Source organism: Lepidochelys olivacea (genome assembly GCF_965140295.1).
Source record: "Lepidochelys olivacea isolate rLepOli2 genome assembly, chromosome: 1".
Lineage (NCBI taxonomy): Eukaryota > Metazoa > Chordata > Testudines > Cheloniidae > Lepidochelys > Lepidochelys olivacea.
The window spans coordinates 41,979,946-42,001,903 of record NC_140411.1 but is presented as its reverse complement, the minus strand read 5'-3'; the positions used below and the strand labels follow the sequence as shown (position 1 = coordinate 42,001,903).

Here is a 21,958-nt window from a genome sequence, read left to right as displayed (position 1 = left end):
CACTCCCATATTTGCTCATATTTACTATATACACACAGTGTTATTGCTGTTTTCTCTTTAAAGTTGTAAGTATTTGTCAGAAGGGTAAAATTAGCTCATAGAAACAGCAGCTAGTTATGGGCTGCTGGATTGTCTGGCAGATTTTGGGATGGTGCAGAGTGGAAACTTTCATCTACTGCTTTAATGTGAGACTAGGCAGAACCAGCAGGGATAGATCAGAGCCCTTGTTTTGCTTGTAAAGCTTCTCACTGTGGATCTCCTTCTCGCCACCAAGAAAAGGAGAGGGTGATGTAGAACTAACACCATCTAAGAATTAATCCCTCTGGCTTCTTTGGGAGCTAGAAGAGAAGTTCTATACTACTTTTTCCATGGGCAGGAGAAAAGCATTTTAGGATCCCACCAAGAAAACCATTTGTCAGCAGACAGGCAGAACAGACTGCACCTGGTACACTTCCCCTTCCTCCTGACAGCCTACAGGTTGCTTTAAGACAGTCCCTTAGCCCCTCATTCCTCTGTGTGATAGGTTGCTGATCTTAGGATCCCAAAGAAGTGGGAAGAGATTACAAGGGTAAAGAAGAAGGGAGGGACTATAATGTGGGGACTGAAAGGGGAAGAGGCATGGAGGGAGGGGGAAGGAATGAGAGAAGAGAGATGCCTACACACACTAGAAGAGAGGAATAAAGATGCCCACATGCACATATATAGACTAGAAGAAAATCAGTGTAGATATGGTAAACTGCATTTTGCATTTATCCAACAAAGAGTTAAATGGCAAAGCTTCACTGCCAGGGGTGACTTTTATCCCTGACTCATAAAGCTGTTTTAAATCCTTTCAAATCCATTTGCATCGAATGACATACACTGCAAAAAAACTCAGATGTTATACCTGGATCCTCTGTAAGGACTTTTATTTCACTCGCAGAAATATTGTTGGTTGTGGGTGATAAAAACATGTTGTAGGGGTTGTTTTGGCCCTGATTTCTGGGATGTGTGTACCTGCTGTACAATAGATAGTAAAAGTGAGATTTCCATGCTTGAAAGTGGACATTCTTAAGGTCTTGTCTGGAAGGCTGAGTTCGTATTATGACCCCTAAAGTTATAGGGAAAGTACCATGATTTAAAAGAAAACATCCACGTGCAGTTCTGTTGAAAACCACTGAATTCAGACTGGATTAATGGGCCATATTCAGCCCTGGTGTAACTCAGCTAAAGTCAATGAAGTTAATACAGAGATGAGGTTGGTCCAAGGGCTTTGAAGACTGATTCTGGAGGCCAACTGCTGAATGGGCTGAGGTTGTGTAAGGAAAATTTGGGATTTGAAGAATATTGGATATCTTTTGGGATCACCTGTTGCAATTCGACAGTGTCCACAGAAGAGGGACATCTCTATGCTGTCTTGTGTTGTGAGTTTTCCCACTGGTGTAGCTTTACCTCAGTACAAGACCCTAGTGGAGATGAATACCACAGCTGGAAACTGGGGTATGCTGCACCACCAGTGCAAGTCATAATTTACATGAGTGCTGTCCATCTGCACTGTGGGTTTGAAATGATGCAGTTACATTGGTGCAACTACACTGATGCAAAGAAAATTGGAGAATTAAATTAGTGACCTAGCTTACATTTTTAGCTGTATGTAATCAGAAAATGGCTTGTTCTGTGCCAGTAAATAGGTGTTAATTGAAACAGATAATCAGGCCTTATCACTGGATTAGTACTAGCAATATTTTCAGTCACTTGGATACTTTCAAGAAACAGTAGCTGGTAAACTGTATTTTTATAATCAAAGGGAAGAGAGAATTAAGTGGGTTTTTTTCCCCTCTGCTGGGCATTACATTTTTATATGAAAAGCATATTTAGAATCATAATTAAATTTTATTAAGAAAACATTAAATAATTCCACCAGCGTAATGTCTTAATCTTTAATTTAAAAAAAATGTGACAGTTGGCCATAGGTCTTGAACATTTGGTCCCCAGTTGTTCGGCCTGAATGTGACTGCACTTTTAATACATCAAAATACATTAAATGAAACTTTAAAATTTTTGTAGCAGATGTTCTCTTCATTCTCAGACAGCAGACCTCAGAAATGGACTTGTACAATCATCGGGTGTGTGTGTGTGTATGTTGCCATAGCATTTTGTACTTCCCTCGGCAAAATACACTGGTTATTCCTGTGTTCATCAAGGACAGACTGAAGTTAATTTGCAGTAGATATCTGTTATCTCTAGTTAAATGATTATTGCATCTTTAAAAGAAGTGGCAAAAATGTGATGAACTCAATACTAATCAAAGAGAGTTTTAATCTTCAAGGGTCATATAATTTAGTGTAATCTCTTAAGAATTGTATTAAGACAAATTACTTTTAGTCACTGCCTAAAAGTGTTCATACTGTAATAGGATGCTCACTAGTTTGCTTAGCTAAATGCTGTTTCTCACATGAAGCATCTGTTTGTCACAGATGGCACATGGCAGCATCATGGTTAAATTGTAGTACTAGTGATGGCAAGAGCTGGTTTGTGAGATGCTGCTTCTTCCATCTCACTTTATAACATGCAGACAATCTATCAATTGTTATTTTTATCCATTACCTCCATGAATACTATCTACACAGTAGTTCACCTGGTGTTTATGAATGCTTGAGACATTTCTTGGCAGTGCTAATTGTAAATTATGATAACATAGAATTCCTATTTTTTGCTAAGAATGTATGGCAGTCTGCAGTGGTATGTTGGCTTCTGTAGCATTGCTTTTTTTGGTACTGATACAGCATTGTTTATTAGCATTGTTTTGTTTACTTGGATCAAGCTGGTTCTGATCACTTTTTTTTTTTCCCCTTAATTTTTAAATTGACCTCGGGGGATACTGGATAACTCAGGACTAGTATTGTGCTGTATATCCATCTCTTTCATAAATTTGCCTCTGCTGATTCCCACTCTGGGAGCCACATATTATATCTAAAACATCCCATTTCAGAGCTATATACCATTGGCCCATGTGTATCTTGACATATGCAACTAAGCTGTCCTTCGTGGTCCCCTTGTAATCCATCTCTCTCATGAAATTGCCTCTGCAGATCCTCCTGATTTCTCTACAGTAAGTCACGTGCCTTAGTTGCAAGTTATGAAACCACTGACAACAGTAAAATCATGAGGGGCCTGACTTTGTGATTTGTCCACAGATCCAAAAGTTCTTGAACAGAGAGCATAAGATTTTTGTCGTCCTGTCTCCCCCCAAAATTGTGTTCATTTCTTTGTTAGCAAATTCAGCCATGGAACTTCAGACTCATTAAGACACAGATTTTTATAAGTTTTAGTTAATAGGTTTAGTTTAAAGTTTAACAATAGTTTAGCTAGTAGTTCTACAATAATGATTGCTTTAGTGCTACTTTTTTTGTTTGTTTTAGATTTAAGGTCTGCATCTTTGGAGGGCTTGGGTCTCTTCCATAGTGAATGTTGAGATGGGATCTGGGTTAAGACATCTGCTTCTTTTTAGTAGCATAATGGTGCAGCTATTTAGCTGATTGTCATAGTTGCCTTCAATAGAGCTATGGCAGTTTACACCAGCTGAGAATCTGCCTTTGTCTTTAATGGTTCAGCATGCCTATTGCCTTAAATGCACAAGTGAGGGACATTCTCCTTGAAACTATTCGGTGGTTTTTATTCCTTGAGCCACGGTAAGATCTTTAAAGGAGGCTTTAGCACTCCGATCATTGTCTCTGAAGACAGCTGGAAACATCTATCACTAAATCTAACAGAGCAGTCAGAGAACCAAATGGAATGCTCTAGAGAACATTGTCCAGAAGAAACCACCATAAGAGGCCCTAACTACCAGGAGAAGAGAAGAGGCATGTAAATATAGCAATTGTATGTGGGCAAGACAAGTAAGGCCTGGTTTAAACCCCCCCCCCCCCCCCAAATCATTGTGAGCCAGTCTGTGATCTCTGAATTGGTTGTTTTCAGCTTAAGAAGATCTCCAGGGAGCCCAGCATGAAAAGAACAACCATTCAACATGTGTGCAGAATTCTCCACAGCACCACAAATTCACAGTGCATTCCCCTGTATGCCCCAGCCATGACTAGTCTTGATATAGTGAACTACCCCACACCTGAACCTGTTAAGCTGACTCCAGAGACAGCTGAGAGTCCAAAGCCAGGTAGCCAGTCATATGGCTTGATGATGATGTAGGAGTTCCTGGTAGTGGGAGAGGCTCTCTCCCATTTGGTCTGGCACAGTGAACTGATGATGTCAACTGGATGGAAAGTGTGTAAAACTGTCCAGGTAGGATTTCTGCTTTGCAGTCAGTGGTGGAGTCCATCCCATATATCCCTGAACAGTGCTCGGTGTGGCATTTGCTGTACATTGTTGGTTGGTTTTTTGACTGCATTCAAACACCGAGTGTTAGGTGGAGGAACATTGGCTAGGACTAGGAATCATACAAGTTTTGTTGGTTTCAACGTGCCTGTAATAATGAAATGATTCAGCTGTGTGTCCACTAGTATAGTGTGGGCAGAGTTTATCCAAACTGGGGCACAATATTCTCCAATTGAGTAGCAGAGAGTTAAGCCCTGAACTATGTAGAGTTTGTGTATTGACTCCAAGTGAGCCCTACCACTTTGTTCAGTAGACAATCTCTTTTTTCATCTTCTGAGCTACTTTAGTGAGATGGTATTTGTATGTAAGTGTGCAACGTAGGGTGACCCCTAGATTACACTGACTTGGAATCCTGTGCCAACCATGAACCATTCAAAAAGATGTTAAGCTCAAGTTGGCGCTGAGCATGGTGTAAGTGGAAGCATATTGACATGGTCTTTGATATACAGTAGGACCTCAGAGTTACAAACTGACTGGTCAACCACACCTCATTTGGAATGGGAAATATGCAATCAGGCAGCATAAGAGACCAAAAAAAAAGGGGGGGGAGAGGGCAGGGGAAACGGTACAGTCCTGTGTTAAACGTAAATTCCTAAAAAAAAAAAAAAAAAAAGTTAGCCAAGCAGATTGTCAGTGTACATGAACTGCCTGGAGATTCCATATTTAGATTGAGTTGCTGGACCATAAAGAGAGTTCAACCAATGCTACAGAGGGTGGATGCAAAGAAGTGCCAAAGTGGTCATAAAAATAAGAGGCTGTCAATCTCGGCACCCTTGGGTAAAAGCTGACCAGACTTCAGCTCTGAAACCAGGCAGTTAGAATTGCTTTTTGAAGGTCTATGTACTTTTGAGTAAGGCATGTGGTCTGTGGTCCTGTGTTCAACTTAAGTGTTAATCCTGTTAATAATGTCTCAAGAGATACTGAGCAGAGTGTGAGAAGGGAGGTTCAGATTTCATGAATTTTAAACATAACTAAACAAAACTTAAACACCATATTGAAACTGAACTCAGCCATAATTAGTGCTTCATCACTTGGGTTTTCCTAGACATTTTGTTGTAAACTATATAAGACGTAGGACATAAGAATGGCCATACTGGGTCAGATCAATGATCCATCTAACCTAGTATCCTGTCATTTGACTGTGGCCAATGACATGTGCTTCAGAGGGAATGAACAGAACAGGTAATCATCAAGTGATCCATCCCCTGTTGCCCATTCCCAGCTTCTGGCAAACAGAGGCTAGGAACACCATTCCTGCCCATCCTGGCTAATAGCCATTGATGGACCTATCCTCCATGGATTTATCTAATTCTTTTTTGAAATCTGTTATTTTCTTGGCCTTCACAACATCATCTGGCAAAGAATTCCACAGGTTGACTGCATTGTGTGAAGAAATATTTCCTTTTGTTTATTTTAAACTTGCTGCCTATTAATTTCATATTAGCTTAGTTCTTGTGTAATGAAAAGGAGTAAATAACACTTCCTTATTTACTTTGTCCACACCAGTCATGATTTTGTAGATCTCGATCATATCCCTCCCCTTAGTCATCTCTTTTCCAAGATGAAAAGTCCCAGTCTTATTAATCGCTTCTCATATGAAGCTGTTCCATACCCCTAATTATTTTTGTTCCCCTTTTCTGTACCTTTTCCAATTCCAATATATCTTTTTTGAGATGGGGCTACCACACCTGCACACAGTATTCAAGATGTGGACATACCATGGATTTAGATAGAGGCAATAAGATATTTTCTCTTGTCTTATCTATCCCTTTCCTAATGATTCCCAACGTTCTGTTAGCTTTTTTTGACTGCCGCTGCAGATTGAGTGGATGTTTTCAGAGAACTCTCCACAGTGACTGCAAGATCTCTTTCTTGAGTAGTAACAGCTAATTTAGACCCTATCATTTTATATGTAAAGTTGGGATTATGTTTTCCAATGGGCATCTGCCATTTTGTTGCTCGGCCACCCAGTTTAGTGAGATCCCTTTGTAACTCTTCACAGTCTGCTTTGGACTTAACTATTCTGAGTAGTTTTGTATCATCTGCAAATTTTTCCACCTCACTGTTAACCCCTTTTTCCAGATCATATATTGAACAGTACTGGTCCTAGTACAGACTCCCGGAGGACGCCACTATTTACCGGTCTCCATTCTGAAAACTGACCATTTATTCCTACCCATGTTCTTTCTTTGCCAACAAATCATGTTCATCTATGTGTCGATAATTCTATTCTTTACTACAGTTTCAACCAATTTGCCTGGTACTGAAGTTAGGCTTACTGGCCTGTAATTGCTGGGATCACCTCTGGAGCCTTTTTAAAAAAAATGGCATCACATTAGCTACCTTCCAGTCATCTGGTACAGAAGCTGATTGAAATGATAGGTTACATATCACAGTTAGTAGTTCTGATTTTGCAGTGTAGTATCTGAGCACCTTGAATACGTTAATAGATCTTGCAGTGCCTCTGGGAGGTAAGGAAGCAGTTTTATCCCCATTTAAAAAAAGAGGAAATGAGACAGAGAATAAAGGCCTGACTTTTCAAGGTGCTGAGTGCACACAACTCCAGTTTTGGCACCTCTGAAAACTGGGCTGTAAGTGACTGGCATACAAGAAGTCTGTGTCAAAGCTGGGAACAGAACCTAGGTGTTTTGAGTCCAGTACCTCACCTGCAAGGTAATTGAGCCTCACTGTTAATTATGCTGTCCTGGAAAAAGTTTAGTATTTAAAATTGTAGGCTGATTTTTTTTTTTTAAAGCAGAATATGCTAAGCATTCAAACATGGGCTTTCCTCATTTTATTACCTAAACCCCACCTCCCCAAAAAAGTCAAACATGAAAGGCTTATCCTGTACGGACTTACGAGGGTTTGTAAGATCCCTCATAGACTGAGAGTCCCTTTCCCATAGGGACCAATCCCAGTCCGTCTGTGTATCAGTGTTAGTGAGTTGTTCTCAGATCCTGGCCATGTGCTTGGCATAGTTTCAAACGAGAAACAGTCTTTAAACTCTAAATATAATCAGTATACTGGCATTACAAGGTTGTACAGCAGACTGCCAGCTGTTAGATTCTATTTAAATTAGTTAATTATCTGTAAAACATATGTATAGGAGTACTTCTATTGTACTTGAAACACTTTTTCTCCAAACAAGTTCTAAAGCTTGATTAAAATGACCTTTGAAACAAATATCTCATAATACACAAGATCATCCTCTCCTGCAGAAACACCAGTGGGAGAAATCTGTCAGAGGAAATCAAAGCATTGATTGTGAACTACTCCCCTATTGTGTTGGGAAGAGGCAGGGTTTGCTTTCACCTGGAATAGGCTGTGGGGACCCACCACCAAACCTGGTGGATCTGCGGAAGGCCCTGAGCTACAACACTTGCTCTAATCCCCAATTGCTGCCCTCAGACCATGGAGAGGTTTTGTGGAAAAGATAATATAGCCCCACCTCTTGAGGGTCAGAGGGGCAGCAGTGCATATCCTGTCCATTCCCTACTCATGGGCTCTGGACCCACAGAGTGCCTTCCACAGGGGAGTCATGGAAGTTGGCTGCGCTGCAGAGAAGGCTGACCTATGTATAGAGCTGGAGGTTAATGCCACCTATTGTATGTTGTGTAGATATTCATTAATAGTAAGTATATCAATAAAAATGTGTGTAATTGTAAGTAATACTTAGAGCATATATAGTTTGAAAATCATTTTAATTTCCCAGTGATTGCCCTTGTTTGAAAACATGGTTTTATTTCTCTAAGCTGTAAAGACTATGCTCATCATGACATTGGTGGGTGCATACATAAATTGGGATGAGAGGAACCAATGTAAGCTAAATGAACCCTTCCAAAACAATACTTCAGTATGAACTGCAATTGTTCTCTTCCAGCAAAAGCACCTGTGAATACATTTGCCTTACTGTATGTCATGGCATGAATGAAATTTCTACATTATTATACTTCTGAGCACAATTTGAGACTGTTCACTGAATAATCTTGTTTCTGATTTTAAAAGACTTCCAGCTTCTGTAAGAATCTCTGTATTTTACATTATCTCAGTACAAAGTTGAATTTCCTATTGGTTGTTTTCAATGTGCATTTTTGTGGTATCACCAGTGATCTGTTTTAAGGATATGCTCTTTAAAAAAAAAATTAATTTAAAAAAATTGAGTTAGTTTTTCTGTGATATTATAGGGTGGTGCAGTGGCATTTTTATTTTTAAACTATATTGCTGTCTGAACTCCTGGAAAAAGTATTGCACAACTTAGTCATTTTTCTATTGCTTTAAGAGCATTGACAGTCTTCAAATTCATTTTTGATAACAATGTTACAAAGCCAGCATTTATCACGGGTAGCATCAGAAGCTGCATGTGCAATATCAAATTTCATACCCATTTTTCAGCCCTGCTGCAGATGGACCAATGCTAATAACAGTGTAAACCATAGCATAGACCAGGAATTTCACTGTAGTGTTCCTGAAGCAAGTGTTTATGACACTGTGATAAGCATGCCTGAGCCCTATCTACACTAGCAATTATACATTTACTAGCACTAGTACAATGACATGTTCTGGAAAATGAGCTCCAGGTTCTCTGCTGTAGCTGCAGTCTCATTTTGGATTGTTTCGTGAACATATACGTTATTTCACTTACAAATCTTCTATTGTCAGATGTGTCATCAGGCCATTAGTATGAGATTCAGTTCTAAAAATAACAGGATATGACTACTAAATACTGAGGCTTGTTAAAATAGTGACAGTAAACCAGCCCTTCTTTCATTCCAAATTAGGTGTGTATATGTAACTGGTCCCATTTGTAAATTAGACCTACTAATGAGTAAATTGAATCTCTAATCCTCTTATGGTACTTCTATATTTCATATTCATTTGGTACAGAATTAAGGAGAAGAGTACTTTTACAAGTAAAGAATAACTTATCTTGCTGTATTTTCTTCATCAGTTTACCGTGGGTGGAGAAAATCATTCATAACTTACTGTACAATTTAGACTACTGCTAAGTGCTTTGAAATGCACCTGAGAGTAATTATAAAGTTTTGGTGAAGGATTGTTATTTCTTATAATAACTTACACCAATATTTTATTTTCATCCAAAAAACTGAAATACTTTCATCGTCACTTTATAAAAATTCTTAAGCTTTTATTTATATTCTCAAATATAAATGAGACCAAAAACTCCGTTATCTTATATTTCTGTATGAAATAATCTATTGTGTATCTCTGAGTCCATACTGTTCTCATATACATTTGGTAAATTGGTATGTAATGAAATTCATTTTGTATTGAAGTAGTATAAAAGTCCTGAATTTTTTCAATTCATTATATGTTGATTGCAGTTCTGGTTATAGTGAACCTCCCACTTACAATGAAATTGCTCTGTGGAAAAAATTACTTCACTATACGAGGGTTCAACTGTGTATGATGGTGGTGGGGTTCTATTTTGGTTGCTGTCGTATGATTGGAGTCACTGTGGTACTCATGATGTCTCCTCAAACAAGTGGCAGTAAAAATGTTGCGCCCTGCTTTATGCTCACACTTTTGTTTATGCCACTTATTTTATATTTTAAATTTCCCACTTGCTTACTCTTTTGAATAATGTGATCAATATGAGTACAGCTTATTGACATCTACTAGTGTAGTATAAACTCTGTCTAGAACTTTGCATATTTTGAGAAATCTGGAGTATATATGATGCCTTTAACCACATGTAGTATTATGTGTTGCGTATTCTCAATGTCTCTCTAAATATTTATATACTTTAGTATAATCATAGAGTGACACAGAGTGCAGTGGATTTACATGTTTAAGTGTTTTCTTGCCTCTCTGGTTATCCAGCACTCTAACATTTGCAGATTTCCATGCTTGTAATTTAATGTTGAGCAATTAGATGGTTCTCTGCAATGAATTCATAGATGCAGTGTGTGTCTTGGTTTCTCTTTTAAGAACATATGCTTAATAGAACAATGACTTGTGGTGCCTTATGCTTTCATTCTTCCTAGCATGATAAAAAAATGTAGACTAATACAGGGGGGAACATATTTTCATTCTGTGAAGCATATTTGGCTATTTAGAAAAATAGGATATATGTTTCAAAGAGCTATCTTTAGCAATCATAAGGCCTTTATAAAAGCTGCCAGGAAAATTTTTTAGAAAATGATTTCCTATTTTGCATAAATTTTAACACCTGTTAATTGCGGTTGCTTTTTTCCCTTCTCCCCCGTCACATTAGATATCCCGGTTATCAAAGTGATCATATCACTATGGTATGTCTCATAATTATGATCAAACTGTTATCTAACATTCCTGGAGCATTCTTTTTTTCAATACTTAATACCTTTTATTCCTTGGCCTCATGCATGAATTATGCTGTGTATGTGGAGAGGCTTAAAGATTGTTTCCATTACATTCTTTCTGAATGGATCCTGTTGTATCTAGGATTTTTTTTAAAGGCAAGTAGGAATGTTATTGTTGACCTTGACACCAGATAACTGGGCAGACATTATATAGCTATGTTTGAATCCTCACAAAATGTGATGCTAAAGCCAACAGAGTTGTGGCGTGAAACCCTCCTGGACATCAGAGTTATGGAGCTTTTCTTTACAGTAAGTCTCATTCTTCTTCAACTTTCATAATACAGGTCACAGAGAAGCAACTCCTTCCTCCTTTTAAAACATTATTGTTGGATTCTTCCTTTTGTACCAGGTAAGACTAATTCTGTTAACATCAATTTTTACCCTAGCAAGTTTCTAAGGTGATGGTGGACTATTGATTTTCTTGTCCTATCAAGTGATCAACATGCTTTGCATGTAAAGTATCTTAAATTATTTTTCTTTTAAAAATTAATCATGTATTCATTTCATATCTTGGGCATATCTATTTGCCAGATGAAATTCTGAGCATAATGAGTGAGCAGTGTTATCAGATACCTTTTTAGCTAAGGTGTTGCCGCTCTACAAATATCAGCTAAACAATAGGTTTTCACTGCTCCTGTAACACTTTGCTCAACAGAACAGTTGAAAACTAGCAATATCTTTGCATTTCTCCATCCAAGTTTAGCATAAAACTCCATTCATTATAAGCTGGATATAAACCAAAAAGGTCAACAGTAGATCTGACTAGAAAATAGCTGAGCAACACATGGTTATTTTGTATTTTTTTTTAAACTGATCTTAAAGCTGGGTAAAAGTAATTTTCTACCACTATTTTTTGTTAATATTTGCTTAAATTGCAGTCAGCCCAGCAACAGCATTCAAATTATTTATGTAAACTGCCATGCTAATCTTATTTTATATCACATCTCTTGGGATCTTACAGCTCAACATTCTTCAAGCTAGGGTTCCTTTTGCAAAGCAGAGAAATAATATACTCAAAACTCTTAGGGGTGGGTACTATGTAGCATATATAAATCTCTAGAACCAAAAGTGATTTGTCTGACACGTGAGTTTGAATGCACATCTATCTTCAGTGTTTTATAAAGGAGATTCATTTGTTTGACTGAAAATTTATCTTGCTCCAGCAGTTCTTGAAAAGGTGAAAAACTTCCTGGCAGAACTCTTAACAGCCACACACAATCTGAACAGCTGTCTAGACGATCTAGACAGTTGCTACTGTCAGCTGTGAACCTCCTAATGCAAATAACTTTTGGGTTTACAGGTTAACCCTTTCTAGTTTAACTGTATTAGGAAGTCCGTAAGTTAAATGTTTGACTTCTGATTTGTTCTTCAGTGTTAAATTTTGAGTAACTGCCTCATCCATCGCATACAGAAGATGAATTCTTCTGAATACTAAACATTTATTTTATTTAATGGAAACTAAAGAATACATCAGTTTGTTACATCATTTGTGAATGAACAAAAATCAAAACAGCACACTTTCGTTACTTTTGTTTTAAGTAGCACTGCTTAAGTCTTTTAAAGACTTATTTTGCATTTGAAGTAATTTGAAGCCTTTGCTTCTGTAGATATCAAATTCTTGTTCAAATACAAAAATTAAATGAACTGTGATAATTTACACACTTATTTGAACTAACAAATTGGAATACTTCTAAGTTTTGTAAGACTGCCATTTTAAAGGAGAAAAATCCTAATTTCTACATGGTGTAAGGTTTATTTTAATAGGGTGGAGTGGGGAAGAATTGTTTTAAATTCCAAAATTGTGTTTTCATGTGATTTGATCTTTCACAAGTTAAAATAGTTGTAACTTGTCTTTCTGTATCATTTAGAGGTTCATGTTAGTTGCACGATTATCACTTGGATAACATTTGAGATGGGCTAAATAGAGAAATGGTAATAAAGATTTAACTTTGCTTTTATATATATCAATTTAACAAGACTGGTTTTTTTTGAGAGACTGGCTGTACTAGTATTTATTATACCATTATATTATACTATTTGTTTTGTCCTGTAGAAATAAAATGCTTGTCCTAATAAAAGCCTTAAAGTCCATATTTCATAATTGCAATAAATATGTAAGAATGTGTTTTAAATCTATTGATGTTAGATTTATTTTAATCCAGAATTGATAATCATATAAGTAGTAGTGTAACACTCCATTTGCAGAAATGAGAAAAAATTACTAGTGGTCTTGGAGATGTTACCAAGGTGAGGTGCACTTGTTTTGTGTGCCTTCAGTGTTTACCTCTGCTAAAGAAGCATCTATATAATCTTGATTGAATTTATCAACTAACTTTAGCAAGACGCTGTAGCTTAGGCATAGTTAGCATAATACAGATGACTGTCATTATTGCTGTTTTTAGAAGGAGCAGTATGTCTGACTGGCTGGCATCTGTTTCTCTCTTTAAGACATAACATGCACTAAACAGTTCAATTTCTAAAATGTAGGTAGGACCCAGTTAAGTGTTAGTTTTGGTGAGTTAAGTCATGGCTCATGACGTTGATAAACTGAGGAGCAATCTTGATGTTTACTCTTGTTTAGGGAGATGCTGTAGAAGCAGTGTCATTTCAGATTGACTAGAAATTAGGGTAAAATTTTTTTGGTGTCTGCTCTTTTGGATTGAGAGCCATGTGACTGTTGTAAGAACACGCTGTTTATCCATGTATAATTAATTTATTTCACTTCGTAAAAGGTACATCGAAAAATCAGAGAGGATACAGATATGGCACAAGACTCTCTACAGTGCCTAGCACAGCTAGCTTCTCTGCATGGGCCAGTCTTTCCTGATGAAGGTTCACAAGTTGATTATCTGGCACATTTCATTGAGGGATTACTGAATACTGTCAATGGGTATGTACACTTGCCCTTTACATTTAGATGGCATCTTTTAATCTTTACTTTGGAGTGGAAGGAGAGAGCCAGTGTGGCTTATTTCTTTGCATAGTTTTTGTTTGGAGTTGGACTGGTAAAATGGAATAACATTTTTTAAAAAAAAGGGTATTTCCTGAAAAGAGTATAAAGTATATATTGGTTTGTTAAATGCAAGAAAGTCATCCATAAAATGACCAATTTTAAGCTTTTTTCCTAATTTCTAAAAAAACCCAACCCTGCTGTTTCTATCTATAGAATTGAAATAGAGGACTCTGAAGCAATGGGAATCTCCAGTGTTTTCAGCAACCTGATAACTGTGTTTCCTCGCAATGTTTTAACTGCCATTCCAAATGAACTTTTCTCTTCGTTTGTTAACTGCCTCACACACCTCACCTGTTCTTTTGGGAGAAGTGCTGCACTGGAAGAAGTGGTGAGTACTGTTCTTGAACTGCAATTGATTCTTGAAAGAGTTGAGTTCTTTTTATTGCATTTATGATCATCAAATTAACAAGAGACATAAGAATGTAATAGATTTGTAATGACTTAGTAATGTTTGGATGTCTTAGCCCCATTCTGTAATATGTTTTCTGAGATTCATTAGTTTTGTTTGAGAGAAAGTTGCTGTTAACTTTTAGTTTATTTTTACATTACTGAAATCAGATGTAGAAGAGATATGTGTAGACCAATATAATTAATAATGAACAATAGAAATAATTATGCACCTTTAAAAAAGTCTAACAATTTTAGACTTGAATTAAAATTTTGATTAAAATACCCATTAAACTTCCTCATTTTAAATTGACAGCTTCACTAGCAAGTATAGTAGGCATTAAATATTGCTTAAGCGTTCAGGTAGGACTTCTGAGAAGTGCTTATAAATGGTTAACAATTTACAGATTTGAAAGCCTGGAATGGCTATGTGCACATATGGGCAAATTGAAACTTACCTGAAGCTTGAACTTCTATTTAAGTGAATGCATCTGCCATGATGTTCCCTATTACTGCCCCCATCCTGTGTCATAGTGGCTGTTTTAAGTATCCCTTGACTGTTGACTCAGATGTCATTTTTACAAATTTAGATGGTCAGGTAATTCAGTGTTTTGTTGTTATATCAAAGCTGTTGGCTGAACATACATGAGCAATTACTACCCCTCTACCTCTTTGCCCAGGAGAGTAATATTAAAAATGAAACAATCCCAAGAGGAGCTATTTGAAGATGAGACATAGTTAGTAAGGTAGATAAACTGTGCATCTCCTGTTTATGATAATGAGAACTAATATCTGGAAATTTGCTACACAGTGATGTAAAAATAGAACTTAAGAATATAAAACTGTCCTTATTTATTAGCAATGTTTAAAAAATTTTTCTCTTAGATTATATGTTTATAAAAAGGTGGTTTTCTCTATATTTGGGCTTTACCAACAAAAAACTTCAGAAAGATCCTATATTGAAAAGCTTTTAAAATGTATTATGTGGGGGTTTTCTCGTTGTCAGAAGGTCCTGAGTTCTCCTACCTATGCTGTTGACTGACCTTTACAATTAGCGCTTACATTATCAAATACTTTTCCATGTTAGTTATGAAGTAGGCAAATGTCTCTTTCATTTTACAGTTTGGGCAACTGAGGCTTAGATGTTAACTTGCCCAAGGTCAGAGAGCAACTCAGTACATTAGAACCCTTGTCTTGACTATTGTTAGACAAATGCTTATTCCACTAGACCACAGTGCTCTCGAGGCAAGTCACTTAACCTTTCTGAGGTTCCATTTCCTAATCTGTAAAATGGGGATAACGCTTTGTGAGATTCTTAAATGCTGTATATTTTCAAACTTCATCTAAATTGCCCCATTTTACAGATTTGTAACAGACAAAGATGTTAAATGCAGTTATTTCTGGGACTGATGCTCTTTGACTAGTTACATTTATAAGGCTTTCATACAGAGGTTCAGCAGAAGCATGAAGATATTCCATATGATGAATCTTTTGGAGAAAAGATGAAGACCTTGTCTTTAAAGCTAAAGGGGGGAAAGCCACCCATTGACCCTCAGTCACCCTCCTGTTCCTGAGGCGCTAAGAAAAAGGAGCGAGCCTACGCATCTTAAATATGGTATCAGAAGTGACTAGTATACTTAGAATTGGGGCACTCCATCTCTCAGTCAAATCACAAGCAGCAAAAACCTACAGCAAATTGCCAAACTGTAGCAGTATCTGCCTGGGAGGATCTGTCTTTTTGGAGGGCAACTAGTGATTTCTTTTCTCTAATGGCTTGTGGTTACCTAGAGCACATGAATCCTCAGCATTGTCTAATGGGATACAGAATTGCTTTAGAGAAATTATATCAAAGTATTGTTCTTAAATATTCTCAGATTCAACTGCATGAGGAAGAGGGATTGCAAGAAATTAAATTACTCTTAGAATAGTATGCTGCCAGGTGAAAGAACAAAGTGGGTTTATTCCAAGGGTTTGCTGATGTTCATAATAGCCAGGTTCAAACCCATTCTAGATCTTGGAAACATAGGTGATTTTTTTTATCTGTCAAAAGTAACATTAATAATTGTGTCACTAGGAAAAATTATACCTCTTTTGTATGCCCTGGATTTTACCATGCATGTATGGATGCATTTCAACCACCTGGTGTATCTCAGATTTTCAGTAAGGAAACAGCTCTACCAGTTCTGAGTTAATGCCTTTTGGGTTTGTTATGACATTGCATGTTTACAAACATGTAACATTTGTGGCCATGTATCTGACCAGTCCATAGGTATGTGTGTGTTCTACAGAAACAATCTGGAAAAGGCAGGATTGTGATTAGAGAACTCTACAGGTGTGGAAATGGATGGTATCACCCAGGAAATTCCTAATGACCAATTAGCTAGCAGGAAAGGAAGAAAAAACTAGTATGGCCTGGCAAAAACCTACTGCCAGTGGGCCCTCACAAAAAACAACCCTATACTCTCACTTTCTTGTCAACTGTCTGAAATGGGCCACTCTCCTTACCACTTCAAAAGTTATTTTTACTCCCTTGGTATCCTGCTGTTAAGTGAATTGTCTCATTAGACTGACCTCACACTTGGCAAGGCAACTCCCATCCTTTCATGTATTTATACCTGCTCCTGTATTTTCCATTCCATGTATCTGATGAAGTGGGTTCTAGCCCACAAAAGCTTATGCCCAAATAAAATTGTTAGTCTCTAAGGTGCCACAAGGTCTCCTCGTTGTTTTTGCTGATACAGACTAACACCGCTACCACTGTGAAATCTGAACTCTATACCTGTGAGCTTAAGTTTCTTGGAGACCGCTTCCCTGTTGGCAGTGACATATTCAGTGTGCTGAAGTGAACTTCAGGTCCTAGTGATCAATACACCTTTATTATAAAGTATTTGAAGACTAGAAAAGTGGCTTTACCAGAACATTGATACAATATTCCAGGAACTTTTCAGAACACCTGAAACAGCTTTTCATTTAATCAGTCAGATGTTTTTGTTTTAATTCAAGACTTATTCCTGTATAGTGTTAAATTTACACTGTGTTCACGATGACGTCCAGCAGGATGAGTGTTCATTGTGATCAGTGTTTGGAGTGAAAATTCAAATTAGCATAGATGCTTTTTTTGTTCAAAATGAATACTGTATTAATAACACCTGTTTGTGTTTTATGACTCATTCAGAACACTAAAAGTTACTGGAAAAAATCCTCCAGTCCAAGAGAGATGCATGTCACTGAATCAGATGTTGGCAGTAGTCACACCAACACATTCAAAAAAGGGTATTTTTTCCTTTTTGTATAGCTATTTTTGGTGACATTAAAAATGTCCACTCCACAAGTGTCCACAGGAGAAGAGCACTAGGGGGAGAGTGGGGAGAGATTGGAAACTTGGAGGAATATCTAACATATTTTTTGGGAAAAAAGATAGAGGGCGAGAGAGAGAACAGTTATTATGCAATGTAGTAAAATGATATTGAATGGAAAATAAAGACTGGGAAAAGATAGTTGTATGTTAGAGGGAAGGAGAAGAGTGAAGAGTAAAGGTATGTCTTCACTAGCAATCCAGCATTTTAACGTGGCTGTGTAGCCAGTGCTATAAAAAAAACCAAACACCCCCACGAGAGGAGTAGCTACCATCGCTGGTACGCTGTCTACACTGCCAGTTTACAGTGCTGAAACTTGCAGCACTCGGGGGTGTGTTTTTTCACACCCCGAGCGAGAAAGTTGCAGCATTGTAAAGTGGCAGTATAGGCAAGGCCTACGTAAAAAGAACTAATGCAAGGGAAACAGTAAATTTTAACAAGTTTTTACATAATAGAAAAGGTAAATGCACAATGATGTAATAAGTAACCACACTTTAAAAATTACTTTAGAAGGAAAGGATAAAATGTGCGATGAGGATAGAAATTTGCCTTGGGCCAGCCCTGGTTTACTATGCTGTCTGTCTCCCAATTTTGTCTTTTTTATGTTGAATAAAATTCTTCTTTCTTCCTTTCTTCCTCCTGACCTCTCCCCCACCCCCTTCTATGGTTGCATCTATGAATGTCTTGGTTTTTGATTTCGAAAGTACGATCACCTTGAAGATAGTATGGTGCTGCAAAAGGGTCTTAAAATGTTTCCATCTTGATTGGTCATCCCAACTTTTTTTTTCCTTGCCCACATGTCCATCACAGTGAGGACTTTCACTACAAGCCTGCTGTTAAAAGTCACTAAGCTTTTATCTGGAGCAGACTTAAGGCCATAGTCACTAACTTTTTATTTTATGAGGACATCAAGTCATTATGTTCTACTATACCAAATTATTATACCATGGTAGGCCTCCTGCTCAAAGGTCATGATAAGGACCATTTATTAAAAGGCTGGTCTTGCAGCAGTACACTTATACTGTTTTTCCAACTGGACTTTAGCAAGGCAGCTATGTGACATTTGGATATATTTACTAAACATTATTGTTTAAATTCAGCCTCAGGATAATAATGATTTGAGCCAATAGTGTTATAGAAACTTTTTGGACAAAGGCTCCTCATCTGTCCTGCTGCATAGTAACTTCATTTTGAGACCCTTTTTTCCCCCTTCCATCTTGTGGCATTTTATTCTTTTGTGTGTATAATGGTAACCTCCACTCCAGTATTTTGATCGTTACTCTCAAATGTATGTTCATCTTACCTGCACTTTCAGTTATCTATTGTGTGTGTGGTTTTGTGGAATGATCCCTGCCATTTTTAGTCTCCAAGATTGATGACTTGTTTTGAATTATCATAAAAAAACATCAGAGGAGTAGCCGTGTTAGTCTGGATCTGTAAAAACAGCAAAGAGTCCTGTGGCACCTTATAGACTAACAGACGTATCGGAGCATAAGCTTTCATGGGTGAATACCCATTTTGTCAGATGCATGAAAGCTTATGCTCCAATACGTCTGTTAGTCTGTAAGGTGCCACAGGACTCTTTGCCTCTTTTATAAAAAAAAAAAAAAAATAGTTTACCTGTAATTGTGTACTGTGAAGATTCAAATCCTAATAGTGCTTCTCCCCAGAGTAGAGGATTCTTTCACCTTCTTGTCTGTCTTTTTTTTTTTTTTTTTAAAGTGTGATTTTATATATTATATATATGGCTAAGATTTAGTCACGGGTATTTTTAGTAAAAGTCATGGACTGGTCACGGGCAATAAACAAAAATTCACAGCCCGTGACCTGTCCATGATTTTTTTACTATAAATATCCATTGTGACTAAATCTCTGTTCATGGGGCCCTGCTGCTCTATGCTCCTGCTCCAGCATTGGGGGCTGACTTCCCCTGGCGGCCCGCTGCTCCAGGGCCCCCAGAAACTACTACTCTGGCGGCATCCGGGGCCGCCACTCCGGCTGCCACAGCAACAGCTGCTGCTTGGGCGGTTCTCAGGGCCAGTTGCCGAAGGCTGTCCGAGCAGCAGCCAGTGTGGCCAGCCCTGGGGCCGCTCCAGCAGCGGCTGGTGCGGCTGGCCACGGAGTGCTCAAGCAGCTGTCCGCGGGGTTAGATGCAACAGCCACTGTAGCTGAGGAAGTCATGGAATCCGCTACCTCTGTGACAGAAACACAGCCTTAATTATGTGTGTGTGACTATATTATATTTTATATTTTATGTATTATAATATAATATTGGTATCAAGAGGAGCTGTGAGTGCACATCACCTTTGAAAATCAGGTTACTTATTTATGTGCCTATCTTTAGGTTTTAAAGTTGTAATTTGGGAAGAAGATTTTGATGTTAAACTTTTAGGTGCAGGGAAGGATCTTCTTAACTTTATTTTTGTTTTTTAGATTACCAGTTTTTTAAAAAGTATAACCAGCATGAAAACTTGCTGGCCCTTGTCATGTGATGTGATATGTCAGGGAATCCATTTGAACTCTTGTGTGTATCTTTTATAGCAGTTGTAACTGAATTCAGCTCAGATCTTTATATTAATTGTTTATAAAAATGTGTAGAATATCTGTTAAAGATTTATGATTACTAATGCAATTTTGATTTGTTTCGCTTTGTTTAGTTTGGTAATAATCTTTTTCTTACAGCTTGACAAAGATGACATGGTATACATGGAGGCATATGATAAATTGCTGGAATCCTGGCTTACCTTGGTACAAGATGACAAACATTTCCACAAAGGCTTCTTTACGCAACATGCTGTTCAGGTTTTTAATTCTTATATTCAGTGCCACCTAGCTGCTCCTGATGGTACAAGGAACTTGGTAAGTTCTTAATGTGCGGTTCTTGGGGTAACAATAAGCACTCTGATAGTGTATACAGTAATTAAACATTTCTTAGATATACACGACTTAAGTAACTATTAAAGGAGGTAACAGAAATTTTTTTACATGGTTTGCAGTAGTGATGAAAAAAACATGATTAGCAATTACTCTGTGCTGAGTTTGACACAGGAGAGGGTTCTTTGACAGCCTTTTTCCTCTCATCTTAAAGAGAAGATAAGGGGAGAGCAGTGGTGGAGAATGCTTTTAAAACCTTGGCTTTATTAAATATATAAAATAGCCCTATAATTGAAAAATTTGCTTACCTCTTATCCTTCCATCTTTGGGTCTAGTGACAAAATAAATTACTACCTTTTTTGCAGAATTTTGATGAAACCAAAAATCCTTCAATGGAATTATAAACCTGATAGTGCGCTTGTTAATTCTCTCTGTACTTAGCCACCAAATTCTTATTTTGTTGTCCCCTTTTAAGTGTATTTTATATGTGTAAACTTATCAGATACACAGTAGGACTGTGGGCTTAGACTAGGAGAAACTGCTTTAGTAGAGATACTGTCCTTTTGGATAAAATGGTAAACCAGGGTCCATACAGCCTTTCTGTGTTAGCTGTCCAGGAGGAAATTTTAAACATTCCATGGCATTTTCATGGGAAAATCCCAACATTTTATCCTTTCCTTCTAAAGTAATCAATCCCAACCTTCTGTCCCTTAAAACAGGTTCTGATGTAGACTGTTGAATGTAAATCTTGAGCATATTAATGATTGCCCAATTTTTATACAGTAATATCGAACTTGATGGTATTTAAAGGACTTTGAGATACCTCACTTCCGAAAAATACCATATAAACCTACTTCGTTTCTCTTGATGCCTAACAGATGGTGGTAAGAGTTTCAGTATAGTGAAGAATATTTTACAAGAGACCTTGAATTCATAACAGACAGTCTTGACATAACTTGTATACACAGGTTAATTCATGTCCTTCTGTGAGATAAGTCGTTTATCCCATGAATAACCTTTTAAAAGCCACAGCTGGCATTTCAGAATGCTGCTTGTTCAATATCAAAGCAGTGGCTGGAACTTTCAAATAGGAAAGCACTCTTCAGTGAGCAGCTGCAACTTTGAAGTGACCAAAAGAGAATTATTTGCCAGTTTAGATAAAGAAAAGAGGCATTTAAAAGCACTTCGGGAGGATTTAAGGTTTGGATTCAGTTTCCCAGCTCCTTTCTAGAATGACAGCAAAAAGATACTTTTCTCTGACACACAATCTTCTCTCTCTCTTATCAACTACTGCAATTTCATACTTAACTTTCCAGTTAACACTGAAATCCATTTTCCCATAAATGTAGTGTATTTGTTCTTGGAAATAAGTCGTGATGTACTTAAGGGGTCTTTGCAATATTACCAACCTGAGTTTTCAAAAATAGAGATTTACTAAAAATCGTGAGATTTATAAAAAAAAATTAAGGTGGTTCTTATTTCACTTCTGATTTTTTGAGCTTTCAGTATTCACTTTTTCAACCTTTACTCTGTAAACAATGAGGGCTGGAAACTTTTCTTTTCCTTAATGAAAGCTCTGATTTTTACGTAATAACAAGACT

General features: G+C 37.4%; 1 protein-coding gene across 2 annotated transcripts in view; it reads left to right on the top strand.

Annotated features, from left to right (window-relative positions):
• Nucleotides 1-21,958, top strand: part of XPO4 (exportin 4) — a 138,560-nt gene that overhangs the window by 76,541 nt on the left and 40,061 nt on the right. For both annotated transcript variants that reach the window (XM_084650228.1, XM_084650229.1), the window contains exons 7-10: nt 10,864-10,976; nt 13,460-13,617; nt 13,894-14,068; nt 20,166-20,342. In XM_084650228.1, coding sequence (XP_084506354.1) covers nt 10,864-10,976; nt 13,460-13,617; nt 13,894-14,068; nt 20,166-20,342 — 623 coding nt within the window. The remainder of the gene's footprint in view (nt 1-10,863; nt 10,977-13,459; nt 13,618-13,893; nt 14,069-20,165; nt 20,343-21,958) is intronic.